At 36.5% G+C, this 23,044-nt stretch overlaps 2 protein-coding genes across 2 annotated transcripts; one reads left to right on the top strand and one right to left on the bottom strand.

The window, feature by feature from the left end:
* The first annotated feature begins 1,024 nt into the window (after positions 1-1,024).
* On the top strand, positions 1,025-22,778 carry LOC136253001 (steroidogenic acute regulatory protein, mitochondrial-like). Its single transcript, XM_066045589.1, has 4 exons — positions 1,025-1,253; positions 19,474-19,510; positions 21,246-21,348; positions 22,334-22,778. Exons 1-4 carry the CDS (start codon positions 1,086-1,088, stop codon positions 22,680-22,682), a joined length of 657 nt encoding a protein of 218 aa, XP_065901661.1. The 5' UTR covers positions 1,025-1,085; the 3' UTR covers positions 22,683-22,778.
* LOC136253000 (uncharacterized) lies at positions 13,618-18,418 on the bottom strand. Its single transcript, XM_066045588.1, has 2 exons — positions 18,355-18,418; positions 13,618-17,314 (listed from the first exon to the last, which is right to left on the bottom strand). Exons 1-2 carry the CDS (start codon positions 18,393-18,395, stop codon positions 13,801-13,803), a joined length of 3,555 nt encoding a protein of 1,184 aa, XP_065901660.1. The 5' UTR covers positions 18,396-18,418; the 3' UTR covers positions 13,618-13,800.
* Positions 22,779-23,044: the final 266 nt, after the last annotated feature.

Consider the following 23,044-nt stretch of genomic DNA (forward strand, 5'->3'; position numbering starts at 1 on the left):
ATTTTGTTCTACTCAGCACGATATATCCGGCATATGCGATGAATACTCAGCTTGGTCCTGTGCTGAGGTGGCTGCTGCAGCTGAGAACTATTATATATATATATATGTAGCCAAGGATTGGCAGCTGTGGTGAAGGTGGGAGTTGATTTTAATGGTGTAGGTAGACACCAGCCTATTATGCTTTTAATTTTGCCTATATGTTATGCTGTGCTGCAGTGCTCAAAAATTTTGCCTATTATGCTCAAATTTTGCCACAGTTCCCATGTTTTGTTACTTTCTATGGATAATGATAAACTTTAGCATAGTAACAACTGGCTAAATGTAAAAAGTACTTGTTGTGCATTAAGAATTTGGCTGCATTGTAAACTATTATAATAGTCGTGTCAAATAAGTAACTACACTCCACTGCCATATCAGTGGCATCAACTGTTCTGTCCACCTTTTTCAGTGGCATGCATTTTTGCTTACAGTAGGCCAGCTTACAGTATGACATAATTATATGCTGCCTGTTATGCTAGCATTATGCTTGATGCTTTCAGGCACCTATTATATGCTCAAAATTATGCCAGCCGAGATGCCAGCATAATAGGCTGGTGCCTAGGTGTAGGAGTCTGGACCCCATTTGCTCTTCAATCTTTAAATTTCATTGCTGACCAAACCCCCTACCTCGCCCCCTACCCATGTAATGGTGGTTCTCCCAAGTTGGCAAGAAAGATGTTCCAGCAACTGTCTGTTCTTTTATGGACTACTGCATGGAGAGGGTAATAATAGGATGATTCTAAGATCTTGGGCTCTGCAAGGGATCAGACTGATGATGACACTTGGCACACTCCTACCTATCATGGTACTGTATATAGTTGTATAGTTATAGTAGCAGAGTTAATTTAGCTTTATATAATGTTTTGCTAGCTAGTGTAATTATTAAAATACGGGCGTGTGCCACCAGATTCTACTGGGATGTGTAGCTACAGTATTAAAACTTTAATTTTGCGAACTCATTTTTAACGATTACTCAATTTAGTGTGTTGGCAGGTGTACTATTATACACCAGTAACCACAAGGAACAATCTTGCGGTTGGCGAAATATGGCAGCAGGGAAAGACAAGAGGATTGTAGACGTCAATGAATTTGAGAAGATACGGGAACAGGTAATCAAAGACGAAATTGGGGCAGACTGGAAGCTCGCTAAGTCGTTTGAACACACAACAGTATACCGGCGGACTGATACAGATAACCGCGATTCTATCTTTAAAGTGAGTAGCTATCAGTCGTTACCTTGCAATACATTACATGATAAACTGTAGTCACATTTGGGATTTACATAATAATTTTAGCTGAGCAGCTCACAGGTATTTCAGAGTTTTCGGACGCGATATTTCCTATACTAGAGAGCGGCCGGCAATTGAAAGCACATCATTTATGGCAACCTAAAACTATAACTTCCATGTGTAAAATGTGAAAGGATTTGGCGAGGGAATTGGTTATATTGTGTGGCTGCTAGTGACCTTCAAAAGCCACTGTCCAAAAACATCGATGCTTTGACAAATTAAAGTGATGTTTGTTCGGACGCCTCCATCTCTATCCTTCCCATGCAACTTATAAGTTATTGTGTGGTAATGATTGGTAGAGCTATCCCATGATATAAGCAGATTAGATTTTTATCAACTAGTCTTAAAATTGCAGATATTGCCTGTTTCCCAGATGTGGTAACTTGATGAAACGTATGACACCAAATTGCAATTAGAATTCCGGACACAGCGACTTCTTATGATTATTTTGGTTTTAAGTATAGCACTAGATTAGAAACATTTGAAAACAGCTGTTTAGGCACAGTGATATTCGTCAATTTGAGATGGATATTGTAGTTACTTCATGTAGCTACAATACACCAGGTTTATATTAGCTGCATAAACTATCTCAAATTTAATAACCTTATAATATATATTTTGAACTTATTTGAGAAGTGGGAGGTCAGAAATAAACCGAAACAATGTACGAGAAGGTTGCCACTGCTTAATCGCCTCAGTGACTCTTCTATTAGAGTATATTAAATGCTATACTTTATTTTATTAAACATTATTAATTACACCCTTTTATTACAGACTATCTAAGGGTGCCTCGGTACGAAAATCAGTAAAATGCAATATAAAATAATATACTCTAATAGAACAGTCACTGAGATTATAAAGCAGTGGTGACCTTCTATATACTGTTTCGTTTTATAGTTGACCTCACAGATCTCAAAATAAGTTCAAACATGTACAATTAATAGATCTGAGCAATTTTATGTAGCTATTCTAGACCTAATCTATTGTAACTATATGAAATAACTACTATTCCCATCTCAAATTGACACTATACAGGAGCCTAAATAGCTGCTTTCAAATGTTTCTAACCCAGTGCTATACTTAAACTCAAAAAATGCCAAAATAATCATAAGAAGTTGCTGTGTTTGGAATTATAATTGCAATTTGGTATAATATAAAGTTACCACATCTGGTTGATAAATATCTAATCTGCTTATATCACGGGATAGTTCAAGGATAGCTCTACTAATTACTACCACACAATAGTCATTTCGATAGTATGGCTAACCGAGAATCCAGATAAGTGGGATACAGATAGCTGAGGTTCCACTGTATACTGTTACCTACAGTATACAGTGAGCGGCTGGGTCAGGATATTATGAATGAGAAGCCGGACCAAATTAGGTACACCAAAATCGGTATGGCCATGCAGTGACGGGATCGATTTTGATCAGGCTGGACTAATGTTGAATGCCAGAAAGTCCAGCCACACCAATTTTGCCAACCAAAAGCAGTCTGGCCCAACCAATTTTTGCCCCAGACAATTTTTTGTTACAGAGCTTATCGAACAGTACGGTCATACCGTTTAAGTAGGGATCGTGGTGAATGTTTCATGCACCACCCAAAATTCTGCTTTTAAAAATCATCCTACAGACGTTTTACTTAGTGAAAATCACCTTTACGGGATAGTACTAGTCCATATAATGCATAAAACAACATTAAATACAACAAAACACTTACAGGTAGCTGGATATAAAAATTTTAAAAATCACCAAAAACTCCAATTTTAGTCTCACTGTTTCACTCACTGCCTGATCATAGTTGCAAGCCTAGAGCCCAAACAAAGCAGCGAATGGTCACCATTTTACGCCACAACAACAAACTCACTGGTGAAAATGTGCCTTTTGGGATTACAACAAGTGTACTCCCTGTGCGCCTTGTCTTTCCTTTTATCTTCAATCACATTGGTTGTCTTCTTCTTCAAGAATCTAAACCATACCGAGGCGTTAATTTTCCGTATCAACACTTTTCTGTAGACACCACAAAATTATTTCAGAAAGCACTTAATATGCTGCTGAAAGAGTGAGGTGCTTATAATTTCAAGTGTTGCACGTGAAAGCTATGGTGAAACATTAAGGCTGCTGAGTTGTCAGTATACTTTTGACAATTCCTGGATTGCAATCAATGAAAAGATTTGAGATGGACTGATACTCAACGGCTTGTTCTTCTGAACACACTGACTCAGCCACTCAGTGCCGGACAGCGAGATCAGCAAGTGATTCGTGTGATTGGATAGTACTCGAGTGAAAATTGTATTACTTCGTCCTGTTAGTTGAGACTAAGCTCCAGACAACTGAAAGGGCCTGTTCGTTCGAACAACTTCCGGCTGGAGTGAATAGAATGCAGAACATCGTACTGAGACAGGTCATAAATCTGAGCGCCACTGCTATTACGATCAAAGGTAATGTAAGCTATGCATGCTACTACAGGCTTATGTGCTTCCAATTTTAGCACAGTACATACTTTAATAAGCTGTAACTAGCTAGCTGTGCTACAACAAAAAACTAAACAGACTAGTATTTAAAAAAAAATTAATTTAAAAATGAAGTAGGGATCTATGCAAGGTGGGGACTATTCTATGGAACGGAACGGAACGGAACGGAATGATGGACTAAACTGCGTAACGGAATGCTTTCTCAGATTGAAGCTTGCAGCTTACTATTGCTGTACAAGTTATCAGTGGCACTTCCAGCAGGTAATCAAACGTACCCCAAGAAAGATAAAACGAATTTAAGGATCGATTGTGGGTTCTTGTTGGTTGTCATTAGTAACGAAGTACTAATTGTGGGAATAGCTGACTCAGTAATTTCATCTTCGGATATATCAAGTAAGGAACTTAATGCATGACTTTTTTTTACTAGTATGTGAGTTATTTTTACTTACTTGACTTTAGAATGTACAGTCTGAGGCCCAGCCTTTCTAATCGGCATAAATCAGTATGTGTATAGCTACACTACAAAGGAAACAAGTATGGTGACAAGCTGAATCAACTCAGTCTAAGTAGAATCTAAAGGAATTTTGTGCAGTGTGTGAGGAGCAAACATTCAGATACCTCAAGGAGGCTATATTGTGTGAACATCAATGATTCATTAACAGAGTAGTGGACTATTGTCAGATATCTCAGCCTGAGTACTGAGTTGAATTCTGGATGGGGTCTATTTTACAGAATGGAGTGCTTTCTGAATGAACTTACAGCTTGGCTAGCTGCTATCATTGCTGAAATTGCATTTTATCAGTGGAACCTCCAGGAAAATGGAATAGGATAATTATAAAACATTAATTAAGTGGTTGTTTAGGTAATCATGACTTTATTCAGTCTAATAAACAGAATATATGGTTGATTGAGTGAGGTATCACTTTCAGAATGTTCAGACGACCAGTGATGAGATGCATGGATTCATCGAATTTTTGTTGTGGTTGGAGACATTAAAATTATTATCCAAAAGCAAACTGACTGTATAATATTAATTCACTTTCTTTATATTTTCTCAATTTTGAGCCTGTATACAAATAATTGAATTTTCCTTATCAATAGAAATCCTAGAATAAGATGGGAGAGAAACTTATCTTTGTTTACCTATACTGTACAACCAAGAGTTCGTAATACTGATTTGTATGGGGGAGAGTGTCTAACTCTCAGTATGGCCTGTACAAACACCCTGTGTAAAGTTCACCTTTCATCAAATCAACACCTTTACTGGGGGATAGAAAACTGTTGATTAGAGTTGCTGAAGAAGGTAAAGCCTTTGTTCTGAAATAAGGCCGAGGTGTTACTTTAAGCAGGGTGTTTGGTGAATGCATTCAAGTTAGACACTCCCCACCTTATTACAGGTTTTTGCAATTGAATTCGGCGACTTTGCAATTGAATTCGTCCCGTTTGCAATTGAGTTCGTCGCTTTTGCAATTGAATTCGTCCCGTTTGCAATTGAATTCGTCGCTTTTGCAATTGAATTCGTCCCGTTTGCAATTGAATTCGTCGCTTTTGCAATTGAATTCGTCGCTTTTGCAGTTAAATTCGTCCGTAACAAGAATGGCAGCTGGAGGAAACACGAAAACATGATGTAGCAGCTGCTACAAGAACTTGTTCAAGTACAACAGTAGTAAACAACTCTTTATAAGGCAATAATTCTTCCTCTACGGCCTATCCAGCAACATTCCAAACTCTACTACGCCATTCGCGATGGGTGTGGTCACTCGCGAGCAAGTTAATTAACTTGTCAGACAGCTATCAACTTCGCGTACCACCAGCTTCAATTTATTATTACTTTCTAGTGTCTCAAGTGTAACTCTCCAAGACATAAATAGTTCATCTCTTAATGAACGGGTTGGTTTCTTGGAGCCGTTTTGTTTATGACGAATTGTAATGCAAACGCGACGAATTCTATTGCAAAACCGACTAATTCAACTGCAAAAGCGACGAATTCAATTGCAAAAGCGACGAATTCAATTGCAAACGGGACGAATTCAATTGCAATACCGACGAATTCAATTGCAAACGGGACGAATTCGATCGCAATGGCGACGAATTCAATTGCAAAAACCTGTATGAACTCTTGGTACAACTTCAAAGGAAATGACGAAAGCATACAGATGAATCAATAAAATCACTACAGTAAGGTGAATTACAGACTAGTGAGATCTTGGTTAATTAATGACAGTGGTTGGAGATTAAGTGTGGTAGCTTCTTGCTCTTGAATATGTTGCAAAGTGGAAGTACAAATCAAAATGGGATATCAATTTCATTATGAAAAATTTGTATATATAAATAATCTAGCATTACTATTTCATTTGTCCTCCACTTAAACATGCTACAACAGTACTAGTGTCAGTAAATTGGCAGTGAGTCTACCTTGAAATCTCAACTCTAGAGTAGATCCAACACAGGACAGCCCGCACTGTAACAAATACATGTGATCCCATTGTAATTTCATGGACCAGCTGGACTGGGAATCACTTGAAAATAGACAAACAAATTTAACCTGTTTTGTTTGAAGTGAAGCATGTGAAATGTTACACTTATGAAATCCTAGGATTCTTAGGTGGTATGTAATTAATGTAAGTGTTCCATTTCAGGTCTGACTAGATACATTGAAATTACACACACATCCTGGTCCAAATCACGTTTGCCTGGTGGCTACGGGCATGGTTTCACATGCGGCTTATAATAGAGATTTGGCTGATCTTGGAGTTTTGACATTTAGCCTGATTCAAGGCTAGCAGTCAGATACATCCTTGAATTGTGCAACAGATAAAATCAGCTCACTATTGAATACGGCATTAGTCCACTGCACCAGCTGTTAATATATAAATAACTCCATGCATACACTTCAGTGATATTTGCAGAATATACCCTCCTTGCGGTCTGCCAAAATATTTGCTCCTCACACACTGCACAAAATTCTTCAAGTTTTAATTCAGCTGGCTCTTTCCTGTTACCAGTATCTTCCTGCTTGCTTTATTTATACACTGACTTATGACTTGAAAGACCGGCCCAGACTGTTTTGTAAAGTCTAAATAAGAAAAACAGCTCACATAAAGTTCCCTTCCGTATGGATGAACATCACTGATACAACTCATCCCACAATAATACTTCGTTACTAATGACAACCAACAAAAACCCACAATCGATCCGTTAATTCTTTTTATCTTATGTTTAACCACCCACTGGAGATGCCACTGCTAACTTATAAGGGAAGTTTCAGCAATGGTAAGTTGCAAGCTTCAGTTTGAGAAAGCGTTCCGTTCCGTGGTTTAGTCCATCATTCCGTTCCGTTCCGTAGAATAGTCCCCACCTCTATGCAATAAAAAGTAGCGAAACAAGAGATGAATGATGGTATTACAGCATAGCTCGATGGGAAAGTCCCTACTTTGGCACATTAGCTATAATTCCAAAGTAGGGACTTTCCCATCGAGCTATGCTGTAATACCATCATTCATCTCTTGTTTCGCTACTTTTTATTGCATAGATCCCTACTTCATTTTTAAATTAACAATTTTTTTTAAAATATAGACGCGTTTAACGAAGAGGCATGGTCATACAAATGCACTGCATGCACAAATTGCTAGCCATTTTTGTAGAACAAAAAAAAGTGATGTCAACTGGAACTTATCCATCAAACAACGATAAAAACGGATGGTGTGAAGATTAAAACCATTAGTAAACTCAAGCATGGTAAAATAAGTTTCTTTCATATGTTAAAGTAAGTTTTTAGGAGGTAATTTAAATTTTGCATTCGCAAACCAGCTGTATAGAAAAGTCTCCGCGTTATTCTATTTCAGCAAATCCCAAGTATTGATTAAGTATGACTACAAGGTTTGTATTTCTGGTAGTCATTACTTGATGCAGTATTGCAGTGGTCAGAAATGTTTGCCCTACATTGATTTTCCCGATCTTTTTGCCCTACACAAATCTGGATTATGTTATGCAAAAATGATGTAATATAGTGCCACGCCTTCTTGTTAAACCCATCTATACAGACAGAGACATTTACCAGTATGCTAAACTGGTATGATTAGTGTTATGGTCAGGCTCAGCTTTGATTTCTTCCTCTTGTTTGTTAGCCTATGTGTATGTAAATGTATTATATATAGAGAGAGGTTGCTTTGGTTTCATATTTGTAAGGTAGAAACTGTGCACTAAGGGAGGTGGGTAGCTACAGTGTTGTGACATAGTAGTAAAGAGAAGTTAGAATCTTGGCTCAAAGTGTCTAACTGTTGGGTTTTGTCTGACTAACTAACTTACTTACCGTATTGCCTCGAATTATGGCCCAGGAATTTATTTCTTTAAAGCACCTCACTCGAGCACTAGATCTGAGGTTAATCGCTATAAAAGGTTTCTGTTGACACAACAGAGGTTTCAGTTGATATTAAGTGATGTCTATTAAAGCTATGAATACTAAAAACTAGTATTCATGGTGGTTACGTTGTTATCAACCTGGCAACTAAACGAGACCGGCCATAATTCGAGGCAATACAGTACTTACTTACTTACTTACTTACTTACTCACTTACTTACTAATGCCAAATTGATGTTTTATGCAAGCAACATTATCAGTAGGCCTGAGCCTAATGTGCTCGAAGTTTTACCTATTATTCTTTCCAGAATTTCTCAAAATTTTCTCCTATTATTCTTTTTTTATTCTTGTATCTAGCCTATTATTCCATAATAATTCTCAGTTTCTGTGGCTAGTCGCTTAGTTTTCAAGATGTTCATAATTAAGGAGTTTTGCCGAGATTTAATCAATAACCATTATATGAAGCATTCCATATTACACAACTATATAAGTAGTTACAACAAACTCAGAAAAGCTATGTGCAGTAACAAGAGTTCATAATAATATAACTGGTAGTAATAATTCAAGTGCTGTCAATTATTGGCTGCTAGTGTCAGTATTTAAACTGTAGCTATAGCTACATACTAAGATAATGATATCAATCAATGTACTCAAAGACTTGAGGATGATACACTAGTATAAGATGCACAAGCTTCAGAATTGTAGATAATCATGCAGTTAAATCCGACTGCAAACTGTTGACTTAAAATGACCTGACTGCTCTATTAGAGTATTTGAGCGTTCTATTAGAGTATATCTATCTTTTAAAATTTCAGCCTTTTTCAGCCAACACTTTACAGCACTCCTATAATAATGTCAGCAATACATCATTCTTAGTAGCTTAACTTTCCTTCTAGTTACTCAAGAAGAGACATGCCCCTTAATTCCACCGATTATTCCTGTGGACGTCTGATAGTTCTAAAATTATTCCTGTAACAATTCTATTATTCCGGAATTATTCTCACAAAATTGGGAACCTATTATTCTCAAAATTATGCCGGCATATTAGGCGCAGGCCTAATTATCAGAGTTAAGTGAATTTACCATCTACCAAATAGATCTATCCACTCAATCTTTCAATAAGCAGTAAACGTTGCAGTCTCCTGTTGACTTACAGGATTTTCAATGCCAGAATGTCAGGCTAATCTTTGTATTGTATTGCATCTTTCTCCTTGTGTTGTATGTATGTATGTACATCGATTTATCCTTGCCAAGGCTCCAATTGAGTATCAGGGACGGAGAAATAGAGGGTTTACAAGTGGAGGGGCAGTGCCCCCTCACTTTTCCAAACCCAGTTGCTAAAGTAAACAAATGTTACAGTCATTAGCCAACTTACGTTGCCTTGATTTACTCTAAAGGTTGTGCAAGAATGGAATACTGCATGAATCAGTGCTGGGATCGTGCAAGATCGACATACTCTAATAGAGCAGTCGCCTAACTACTCAACTGGAACTTTCAGTGGAATCATATGCCTTGGTTCTGCTATGCAATTAATTCAATCTGTCTCCATTAACACATTATATCTATGTAATCAAGAGCATGAGTCTGTCTGAAATTCCTTCATTTACTACTGTATCTACAGTATCTTAATGATGGTCATTGTTATAATATTATAGGAGTAAGTGCATGTACCACTGAAAAACTGTGGGGGGTATGCCCCCAGATCCCCCTAGTATTGGCAAGCTTTGCATGTTGGTATGCTTCAGCAGCTTTGCACACTAAAGTACAGTAAATGATTTTAAAGTACTTTGTAACTTACAGCCACTCTACATGACTTGCCCCCTCACTTTTGAGTACTGTTCTCCACCCCTGCTTGGTACTGTTCGTCTAGGTACTCCTGCAATTCATGTATCATCTAAATGTTATGACATTATCATTCATTCAGACAAGTGTAACCACATAGATAATGGCTCAGAAGGCTACAGGCTTGATTTTTTCACTGTTCAACATCGCTTCAGCCCAATAGGTGCCTTTGGCATACTGCCACATACAATGCACACATCATGTACTTACCTGTGTATTCCTTTGTGTCCCATTTAACTTTGCTTTCAGTGTAAAGTGCAGATTCGTGGTAGTTTGCTCATGATGTTTGTAATGGAAATCATTCGTAGTAGCTAGATTGATTGCAGAGGCACTTCTAAAGTGTTCTTCATTTGTTATACTATATAACAGGCTGAACATAGCTAGAAAATGAAGCGTAATGAGCACTTCACTTTTCAGCTGCATGATAATTGTTAGTGGGGGGCACATGTTTGCACGATAACATTAAATCCGGCTCCATTCTTTTTTTTTCTTTGATGTGGTATGCACAAATTCACCAGTGATGTTAATGTACAAGTACAAGGAAAATTAGGATTTTAAGTTTGATTAGGCATCAAAGAAAAAGGTAGTGAAAAGGAAAGTCGCTTACACCTGCACATAATACTAGTGGACATTCAATCCCTATAATATTATATTAGTTTGTGACCAGTTCTGTGAAAACCTGACATAATGGCACAAGCCTAAATTTTCAGCATAGGCTATTGATTGCAATGCGTAAAATATTTGCATAAATGAAAAAACATTCTTAAATTTTTTAAACGCTTTGTTCTTTATGAAGAAAGGGTACAATGATAAAAACATGAGTACCATCTTATTTGCTTACTCAAGAGGAGTTCGAAACTCTTTGTTTCGTAGCAGTAGCCTAAAGGATACATGAGTTATATAGGCATTTGTTTACATCATGTCGAAGCAATCATATGCGATCAATTTTTCTTCATTGATTTTGTCTCTGTATGTAGCGAAGAAAGGTGGTAGGAGAAAAAACTCACCAAGTAATGGACTCTCCTATTCATGACGAACACGATGGCGCAAGTTTTAACTTGGTACTTCATTGCATTTGTAAGTTACAGTCATTTTTGTAAGCACCCGTAATTTATTTTCCCACTACTTTCTATACAAATTGATCTTTCTGTTGCTGTTACTTTGTAGGGTTGTAACTCCAAGAATTGTTGGCATACAAGGCTGAAACTTGGCCAGAGCATATACTCTGCTAAGTAGATTATAAATATTCGATAATAAAGAAATTTAAAAATGCACCATTATGTTGGGTTTTAGCAGATTCGGTCACATTTTGTCTATAAATGTTCACTAACCGATTTACAAATGTAGGCAACCTCCCCAGTCTCACAAATTTTTTTGCTTTGATTCCTAATCAAACTTAAAAATTCCTGTACTTGTAGCATTTAAAAGTTTCAGTGATAAACACTTTTTGTTATTTAACTTTGCAGGTATTGCCTTGGTATTGTTACACTTATTCCCAAATCTTCAGTAAGTGCTCAATACATATACCACTCCTGCTATAGTAATTATTTTGTCTGCTGCACATCTTCCTTAAACTACATCATCCGCGTGCTGCCAGTAATATCATTTTTCAGATGCACAATTTTAAAGTCGCTTATTATCTAAAGCAGTAATGAAGTAAATTTGAACAAAATATCATACAGATTAAGTGTGAAAGAAGCTTTTACCTACACACTGGACAAACACACAGATGCAACAAATATGTTGGCAATTTGCCTACCCTGCCACAAAAGTGCTATAAGAGTCCCTATTGTGTAAGGCAGTATATGTGCCAGTGCTGAAAAACTGTGAGCATATAAGAGTTTGTGGATTAAAAATTGCATGGAACAGATAGGACAAAAATGTATCAAAAAGCTCCTAAAAGTAAAAAAAAGAAGAAAAAACACAGGTTGGGATCAAACCTATTTATATAATCACTTGGGGTTAAGGGAGGTGTGCAAATCACGTATTGATGTGGGATTTTAGCGAAATTAAATCCCCATACATCATCTGGCAACTTGTAGCAAATCAATATGTGCTTTGTTTGTTCTTCAAAGCACTGATGTAGAGAAACGTTGCTACATTCCTGTCAAAACCATAGACAAACAACTGCAGTGCTTTGCATGCCAAGATACTATGAGTGAGTTTTAAAAATGTGTGCACAAAAAAAGTACTGTTTAGAAAGAAAAATGCATTGCCAACACAGGGATTCGAACCCACTACCTCATACACATTGGTCAGGCAACCTACCACTTGAACAGTTTGTACTGTGGTTTTGAAAAGAATTTAGCTGAAGTTTTCACTACACCTTGGCCTTCTACGCACTGTAGAAAATGAATGGAAGCACATGTAATAATCGAGTAGCCATGCAGATGGTTATCAGCACAGGTTGTGTCAATTCGTGCCAAGTTTGGAGAGTAAACGGCATGATCGACAGACTGTTTTTCAGCTTTATAATAGATATATTTTTTTCGTAATGAGAGACTTAAGTTTTTAACTACTACACATAAAAAGAATAACATCATAAAATTACTTCAATTCCAAACTGTTAGAACAGGCCAAGTCAATAGCTGGATCTTGTAAATTACACCTATGATAGCTTGATCTGAATCCTCTTATACACATCACTGCAGAACAAAGTAACAAATAAGAAAGTTTACATCTGATCCTAAACAGTGTCTGATTCTAAGGATGACCACGTTTGTCAGAGATCAGTGTTGTGAGTCTTTTGTAGACAACAGTTGCAGCTGGACAAATCCCACCAGAACAGTAGGAAAACACCAACGGAAAGAAAGTGCTACTCTCTACCTCACATACTCACTCATCATATGTTCTCTTCTAATCCAGTTCAGCTCAGTGATAGCATTGGGCCAAAAGGGAGGGGCATAAGGTGGCCAAAGAGTAATAGTTATACATCATCTTCTTGTCTCATCCCCAAAAACTCTCAGCACTCACATCAAACCGGGCACCATCCTCAACATTAGCAGATCTGTAGTGGAATTTTTCTCCTGAAAAAGGCTGTAAAGGTGGTTCAGTATGAACATTGTGGCAGACTTCTGACAGCAAGGCAGCAGTAATATCCTGCAATTCATTATGCCTAATTGTAGGAAAGCCACCAAAAGAACAGCTAAAAGCACATTCAACGGTCATTGGCTTCTACAACTAGAAGGCAGGGAAGAGGGCTGCCAACCATAGCAAAGACAAAGGGCATCACAAAAGTCTCCTTTATGTAAGGTGTATAGCCATGATCTGAAAGAGGAAGTGTAGTACACTAGCTAGATGAACCTTTCTCACTGACAGAATGTTGTGACTTGGGTGAAGGGATAGGCAAGAGCTAAGCTTGACAGAAACTGATGGCATAGCTTGCTGCTTAGCACCTAGCCAAAACTCCAAAACATCAATAGAATACGTAGATAGAAAGAAGATTGTTTCAAAATCATGTCCACCAAAGGATAGTTATGCTATACTGCAGTGTAAAAGTTAGACATGCATACATACAGTACATGCACATACTGTACTTCAATTTTTGTAAAAATTTTGTTTAATAAATTTTTGTATAATTTTTGCATACAAAAATTATAAACGAAAAAGGCAAATTACAGTACAGTGTGTATATTTACAAGTAAGATACATCTCTTCGCTCATCATAAAAGAATTTCATGTTTGCTATCTATGTACTTTACTATGCATGTGCAGTACTCTTTATGATATAAGTGTGTATGTCAAGACTATTTATTTTCAAATGATAACACTGAACATTTTAATAAAATGAATGTACACTAGTGACTATAACCCACTAGTGGTTCTTGATATTCATTGTAACAATATGTAACTTCAGGTATTTTATCACATGTTGTACCTTCAAGTTTATATTCCTGTACTGGTGGGTAGTTGCATAAACTTCTGATCTTTCCAGCTAACCTATTAAATTTTAGCTTTATCTTGCTTTTAATTACATCACCACACAGATAAGTGATGATGTGATAGAACACAATGAGCGCGAGGTGGACTGCAGCCATTGCAATCATTATGTTAAGGATAATTTTTGTGGTAGCTTCTTCACCATAAAGTGAACTAGTGTATATTGCTTGAAGGTTGAGGATGAGTACCAGTTCCTGATATGTTTTGATATCATTTTTAAATGGATGCATGATACCATGAATTCCTCCTAGGATGCTGAGCAGCATCATACCAATTGCAAGGTTAACATTTCTGTCCAGTGATGATATTCCAAAAAAGGCAGTTCTAATCACCAATTGTAAACCAGTCCAATAATAGTATTTTATTTTATATGGTCCTTGATAAGCATCCAGTAATGGTTTGAATTTTGTAATGAATTTGAATCTTGACAATGTTCTTGTAAACAACAAAATGATGTTAAATGGTATTAATGTAAGAAACAGAATTGAACATGCTAGCAAAAGTACAATAACTTTTCCTCCATTGAGAGGTAAATTTGCATCAACTGACCACACAATTGTAGTGTGTCCACTTGGTAGGTAAGTTACTTTGGAATAAGAGAACAAGGCTCTGGATACTACTAGCAGTATTTTAGTATAGGACAATAGGAAGAGTGTAGCAAGTACTGGTAGTGCTCTACGTGCAGTCAGCCTCTGTATTGTAGTGGAGTAACGACTTGTTATGATGAGTGATATAGCAATGAAGATGAGGTAGAAGGGAAATGCTAATTGTAACCACATCTTAGCATAGTCATCCATACCATTGTAGAAACATGTTTGAATACCCAAATCAAGATTAGCTAGTGAAACAAATGTGTAAGCTGGTGCAAATTTACTTGTTTGCAGAAAGAACACTGGAGTGTTAATACTGATAATGTTAGCATATAATATGAATGCATTGATAGTTCCGTCAGTTACTGTGAGGTTGAGAATAAAGAGTAGTAGGACCAACACAAGACCTGCTATTGCAATGGGTACAATTAGAAATATGTAGGTATTCGAACATTGTTGACAATGAGAGGAACCAAATGCAGTACTGAGACCTTGTTGACAATGTCCACACAATATACCAGATCTGTTAAACTGACACTGTGAGTTAGGGGTAGAGATGTTAAGATGTGACGAGTGAGGTAGACAATAGTGGAACGGACAATGCTGTGAAAAGATGTAGACATAAGAATTGCTGTGAAGCACAGGTAAAATCCAAACATTAGCAGGCCGTATTAGAGTTTGTTCATTGATTTCACAATTTATGCCAAGTTTTTTGAGGAATGGGTAGCATTGGCATGTTCCATCAAGTTTAACAAAACCTTCAGGGCATGGTTTTAACTTTATGTAATATATGTCTATATTTTCATCACCATTACTTGACACTTTGAGGAAAAGTTCACACCATTTTTCATTGTGAGACGAAATAGTATACTCCAAGGTATTGCAGGTGTAGCTTTTGGCAATTTGTACCAATTCAGACGAATTAGTTATAACACAAGTTGTTGGAGGCAACCAATCTATATCATTCGCAACTGAGATCACTGTATCTGAATATTTAAAGCCTTGGGCAATGTCATTGTCTTCATAAATAGGAAGTGTCATTGTTTGACCGGGGTATACAGGATCAAGTATATCTTTGTAGCAATCATAACGGATGCTTTTGTCACAGTAACACAAATTCTTTTTTCGATTATTTTGTGGTAAGAGATCGCTTGTACCAGCTTTACTAATGTACTTGATGTATCTTTTATTGACTTCCAGTGGTATTTCAGTGTTGAATACTGACTGTGGTAACCATTTGCAGTGAGTAATAGGGAGGTTATTGTAAGTTGAGTTCATCAATTTCTCAATATTTGTTTGAAACACTATGGAATAATTTCTGTAATTCCACTTTACATCTAAACTTTCACCACTCAAGTACTGAAAATAACAATAAGAGTACTTGTATGTCAGAAACTCATATACAGCAAAGTATTTAAAGCTATTTTGGCTAACGTTAATTGTGGCATTTTCGTTAACAAACATCATGAAGTATTCACTCGTATCATGTGAAATAATCGCTTTTTCACTAATGTTAGAAAACTCAACATAACCTGAAAGTGTTACGTTTGCAGATTTTCGTAGTTTTATGACACTATCATTACCAGCAATGTTGCCAAATATTATTGGTCCTATCAAATACAGATCTCCTGCTTCAATAGATATTACACATTCTTGCATTGTGCCACTTATCCATAAAAAGCTTGTGTTTGTGACATAAAGTGAACTTGTTTTTAATTCTATTAGACAATCACCCTTTGATACCCTTCTAAGAACTTGACCATTCTTGCTGCTGTTATAAAATATGCAGTCTTTGACATTGACATCTGGACCGTCTAGTATGATAATGAATTTCCAGGTGCAACAAGCAGGTGTGCTAGGTGTATTGTTGTAAAATGTGCAATGCACTATTTCAACAATATTACTATGTATCACATTAAAGAGTTCAACCCCAATTAAAATAAGACTTCCATGAATCTGATTGTTTGTGAATTGACAAGACTTGATAGAAACCATACTTTGCCCTATGCCTTGATTATCAAAGTTAATATATATTAATTGCCAACTATGTGTCATCTGAAATATACAATTGATTAAAGTAAACTTCACTCTGTAAGTACTCTGTTGGAATTTAAATTCTACTCCACTGTTCTCAGACTTGCTATTGTGGTAGTGATCAATTGTAAGGCTGTGATTCTCCTTATTCACTGTAGTATCATTGTAAATTATCTCCATCCTATGATTACTAATAAATGAGAAATGTGAGTCACCCAAAATGTTGATGCTAACTATACCATATGAGTTATGGCTCTCTTCTATCACTACATGTCTCAGTTGAACATTTGTACATTGCTTCATCAAGACTGCAGCATTGTTATATTCATTACCCAAGCAGCTCCTAACTGTTATATTAGTTACTATCAAGTTAGTAATATTAGTCATTACAATACCAACTGATGAGTTACACTGGATGATTGTGTCTGGTGTTGTGCCATCAGTTGTACTACCAATGAGTGAAATGTTGTGAACATTTTGTATGATGAGATCAGTGTGAAGGTGATTTAGTCCTGGTAGGAAGAGTAGTTGAGTATTAGAAGTGAAGTATTTGGTGGTATTGAGCAGGTAGTGATGTACGTTATGACAATGGTGACATGTAGTGTTAGGATAGTAGTGATCATCAGGTGTCACATTGTAGACTAAACCAGTTGAAGTCTTTGTCCACAATAGCATAAGCAAAAGTGAACACTTGCTTATGTACAAGTAACTACCAGGATTGGTGAGTTTTTGTCTGAAATCAGTATGACTGAAAAATTATTTATATTTTGTACATACATGATGTAATAGTTATACCACAGGCATGAATGCTTTGCCTGATATATACGCACAAGCATGAGGGCTGCAGTCTAAGTTGATTAAAATGTGGATATATTCATCTAATAGTAAACAATGACTACTGTACACATTATTACTGCATTCAATATTGACTATGTTCAAGGCTGATTGATCCATTGAGTGACATGCAAACATAGTGCATTCTCAGTATTATCAAAATCCTTACATACATATACAGCCAAACTTCTATGTTGTACACTTTGCACACACACACACACACACACACACACACACACACACACACACACACACACACACACACACACACACACACACACACACACACACACACACACACACACACACACACACAAACACACACACACACACAAACACACATAAACAGTGTCACACACAGAGTTGGGGGTAACGCGTTACATAATAATATTACTTTTACAGTAACGAGTAATATAACGCGTTACATGGCAAAGTAGCGAGTAATATGTAACAGATATTACATCTGGAAATTGTAACTAATGTAACGCGTTACTTCCTTTTAAGGCGCATTGTATCCAGGCACGTGATTGATTGCATTTTCGGTCCAGACAAGACTGAAGATAGCGTTATAGGCATGGACAAAGAATGATAGTATATGGGGAGCGCCAATGAGGCCAAGATAAAACAACAAAGTATGTATTTGTGGCTTAACTACAGCAGAGAAACACGTTTCTTGTTCGTGTCATTTGTAGTTGTAGGCTGGTAGCTTGTATTTAGAAGGTTGGACTTACTTTATAGTTTGTAACGAACAAATGTAATATGTAATATTATTACTAGTTACAGCCCTCAGAGTAGCGAGTAATATGTAACTTGTTACTTTTTTCAGTAGGTAGTATGTAACTGTAGCGAGCTACATTGCGTAGAACTAACGAGTAATATGTAACTAGTGACATTTTTAGTGTAACGACCCCAACTCTGGTCACACACACCACAATGCATCATATAGACACTTACTTTTTACCATCCATCATCATGTCATCTGTTATCATATGCATGTTGAATCAAGCTATTATGTTTGTATAATTGTGTATGAGGAGAGTTTATCAATTTGAAAACATCAAAAAACATTTGTAAATGGAAAGTATTTAAATAACACATGGTATTTTAGTACAGTGTAGCTATGACATAATATGTTTACCATCAGCAGTACAGCGAAAAAACATACTTCAAGAACAAGTTACATAGTTTCAGTTTGAATTGTTTAACAACATATTCTTATATACTGCCACACTGAACATTGAATGACTCAATATTCTCTACATGTTCTGTTTATCTTAGGTGACAATGTTTTTATTGATAGTGAAAATTGTATGTCATTATTATCTTATTATTGTTGCTGGGTGTTTTGCTGTAAGGGACAGTAGTCACAGTACACATAGTACGTCACATATCTATTGCTGTATAATACCAGAACTGGGTCATAATATGTGGTGCATCTACATTACATGTCTACATGTTACAGTACAAACAAGTCACCCATAAAAAGTTTAGCTATAAAACAAGGCATCCGTGTAGAGAATTGAGCCTCAAAAAGGTCACCCTGTACTACACCAATCTAAAGAACTCAGCTAACAGCAAGTCACCATGTAGACAGTTTAGTAGCCACAAGTCAGAATTCTATAATTTCAGCTATGCAATTCAATTAAGTCACCTCGTAGAGAGATCAACTAGCAAGTCTACCATGTAGTGAGTTCAGCTACACCCTGAGTCGCTGTGTAGAGAGTTTAGCCACAAAATGAGTTGCCCTGTAAAGAGTTCAGTTACACCACCCTGCAGAGAGTTGCAAAACAATATGTACACACATACATACATACAAAAAGATTTATAAAGTAATACACACATCATCAAATGCACATAAACTCTTTATCTTCTTCTGTAGTAAAGAAAAAGTATAAAGGAAGCTTCAAAGCTGACCAGAGTTCCAACTTTGGCGTATTTATTGCAGCCATTTCTTTGCCACCACTTTTGATTTTACATCTTATTCCCCCCTGGTGACACACCCTTTTTCATTATAGCATAATGTGTGTATATGCTGGTTACACGTAATAATTATTGTTCTTCTTATGTTTACAGTTTGTAAGCAAACTAGTTGGAGTACCCGTGGAAGATGGTACGTTGTAGCATATCTGCAATACAGTATTAATGCATCCGTGCATGCTACATCAATTGTGAGTCCTAAATTAATTTTTTATTGCATTATTATAAATGATGTCCATCCAAAAATAGACTATATATGTATATAATTATATAGTATTCTGTTGCAAAATATTATTAATAATGTAATAGCTATTGACACCAACCTTTGGTGTCAATTTGCCACTAAAAGCAACCAGGACAGCTTAAATATCAAGCACACAGCTATATATATGGAAGTAATTGTTTGGTGAGTCCAAGGCATGCTAGGATTGGAGGTCACAAGCCAAACCTAGCTTGCTTCAAACTCACCAAAAAGTTACGTACGTAGTAGTTCATTCACCCAATTAAAAAAACGTCATTATGCTTAACAGCCAAACCTCAGTTAGAATTAGGGTCAGTTCAGCATTGGGTCCTTTTATCCTTTTTTACTCATATTTGTAAGGTAGAAAGAATGGGGAATCCATGGGTAGCTGGAACTAGTAGTTGAATGGTAAGGATCCTGGACTGGGTACACAGTGACTATCAGTCAAGGACTCCCTTTAATCACCATTTTTTTTGTTTTTTGTTTTTTTTCCTTCTACTTTTTGTCTACATTTGTATTAGTTGGTGTCAACAGCTTTAACTATAAAATAAATAGGCATCCCATGTAGTGGTGGAAGAAGCACTGAAGAATTGGGGGTGCATACTAAAGTGAATCAGTAACCAAAGGCATGCCCCTTTGAACATTATGAAAGAAATGCTATAGTGCAACTTTAAACCCAGTAAACAGTAGTATTTTGTTGAAGGAAGACAGTAGCATAACTACCAATGAGACACAATAGGTAGCTGTCTGTCTAGTGTCTAATGTCTAGTGGAAAATAATAGCCAGAGTACATATACTCTTATCTGTGAAAATTTTCATGCTATGTAAATGATTGATTATTATGATAGCAAGTCAGGTAGCTAGAGCAAACAAATTGAAAGCTGCCATTGACTATATTATTATGATAGCAAGTCAGGTAGCTAGAGCAAACGAATTGAAAGCTGCCATTAAACAAATAACCTATTCATTAATGCTAACATTTGCATGTGCTGTTCACATGGTAAAAGTAACTATTATTTATAAAATTATTCAGTAAGTGCATGTTAAATAGCAAAACATGGAGAACTAGGCATAAAGAGCAACGTGTAGAGTTGGGCTTTCTTGCTCAAAAATATTACCCAAAAACCAGCCTCACTCACTGCTTCTTCATAACAGTTTGGCAGTATTGGTTAGGCATAACCAAATTTGAAATTTACATTTGCGTAGAGATCGTAGAAATACAAAAGCAATGAAACAAGGGAGGTCATCTACAACTGCAGGTAGTCAATACTTAATCTCTACTTCAATCATGTGTTTGTAGATGACCTCGCTTATTTTGTTGCTTGTTATATTTCCACAATCCTACTCAAATGTAAAATTTCTCATTTTTCCTTACACGTATAATTATGAGCATAATACAAACAGTAACTAGGTTTAAGTTTTGAGTAGGAAAACAGTGAAAATGAAAGATGGTACCTACAGCTTTCATAGTTCATTCAATTCCAAAGTAGGTTTTCCCACATAATAATAATACCACATCATACATAAATAAGTAAAGTAATTAATTCAGTATTACAGTTTTACATTTTGTGTATGTATGCTCACTGATAATGAAATAGTGTAAGTATCAAGTATGGTGTTTTATTAGGTGTGAAGTTGGTGACGGATATTCCATTGAGGTCACGCTATGACAAAGCATTTACAGAGATCAAAGTCTTGGATGATCACAAAGACTACAAGACTGTATACTGGTTAGTGTGAGCAACACTCTCTCCATTCTAGCTATAGATCACTGTTAGAAATATGTAGCAAAAAACTTTAATGTATTCCAGTTACTTGTCCTAAAGCATGTGTGGCAAAAACGATAAAGTAAGTCCTAGTTCCATGTAATATATTATATTATATTCATATTATCACTTATTGAAATAAATATATTCCCTTCCATGTATGTGTTTAAACCAGTTTTTATCTTGTTATTATACCCAGAGCCACCAAGAGAATTTGAGGGAGCCTGGGGAAAACCAAGAATGTGGGGCCCTATAATCAAGAGTAAATAGTGGAAGAGAGAGTTATTCAGCTGCCATATACTGCATCAAAAATGAGCATGTCAAATAGAGAAACTGTCCTGGAGCCCTGTCAAAGTACATATTAAATGAAGTAATAAACACCTGCAAGCTCAGACTGTTTGAAATCGGAGTCTGTAAATCATGTCTGGGCACTTCAAATGGTCTGATCATGAGCTAGCAGGTGTTTATTACTTCACTTAACACTCACTTTGACAGCACTACAGGACAGCTGCTCTACTTGACATGCTCATTTTTGATGCAGTATATGGCAGTTGGATACTCTCTCTTCCATTATTTACTCTTGCTATAACTGATATTTCTTGGTACCCTTAGCCATCTAGGGGAGTTTGGGGGCATGCTACCCAGGAACCTTTTGAATGAGACCTACTGAGATTGAATATGAGAGTGTTTATCACAGTATATTAATTATTGTTTATTTGACTGTTGTAGTATCTTAAAATTTTCAATAAACAAAGTTAAAGGTGCTTGAAAAATTGTTCAATTGTGTTGAATTCTTGTAGATCTAGTCATTAAGCAATCCCACAATTTCAATAATTGCTTCCCAAACCTGCATAATAGAATTTATACAGTATGTAATTGCACTTATAATTATCATCTGTTTAACAGAAGCTTCACTGTTAATATATATCTATCTTACACACAATCATAGGTACGTTCCTCTGCCAACTCCATGTTCAGACAGAGACCTAGTCCAGCACATTAAGGTCCTCGATGATGAGACAACGAGGACATCTTTTGTTGTAGCTCTACCTGCCACGCACCCTAGTGCTCCAGAAAGGCCCAAAGTTGTACGGGCTGAGACTAAGATGTCCATGTCCATCCTACGACCAGATGAGGATGATTCTAATTCTTGTATTCTCACTACAATAGCACAGACAGACATGAAAGGACTAATTCCTGAATTTGTGATTAACTATGCACTGATAAAAAGTGGGGATGATTGGAGAAATGCAATGGTGACATTTTACCATGATGTCTATGTGAAAGAGAAACAATAGAGTCTCCCTTGCAGCCACGAACAATTAGTACTTCTAGGCTTCTAATGTATACTAGTGCAATTAAAAATAGTGAAATGAGATATGACATACAACATAGCTGCTTACATGTGAGAAAATTCCCACATTGACATGTTGCCATCATCATTTTAATGCCAAAATAGGGACGTTCCCTTAATGGCTATGTTAGCTTGTTAACTCTTTTGTTATATTGCATACATGGGTGTGACTGCATTATTAGAGTGTCTTGCTGCTTAGCTACAAAATGAAGTGGTTGTCATTTCTTGTTTTCTACAGCAAAACGGTATAGTGGCTGGTTGCAGTTAAATCGTTGCTACACTCTGATCATTGAGAGCATGGTGACA

Source organism: Dysidea avara, chromosome 4 (assembly GCF_963678975.1).
Source record: "Dysidea avara chromosome 4, odDysAvar1.4, whole genome shotgun sequence".
Taxonomy (NCBI): domain Eukaryota; kingdom Metazoa; phylum Porifera; class Demospongiae; order Dictyoceratida; family Dysideidae; genus Dysidea; species Dysidea avara.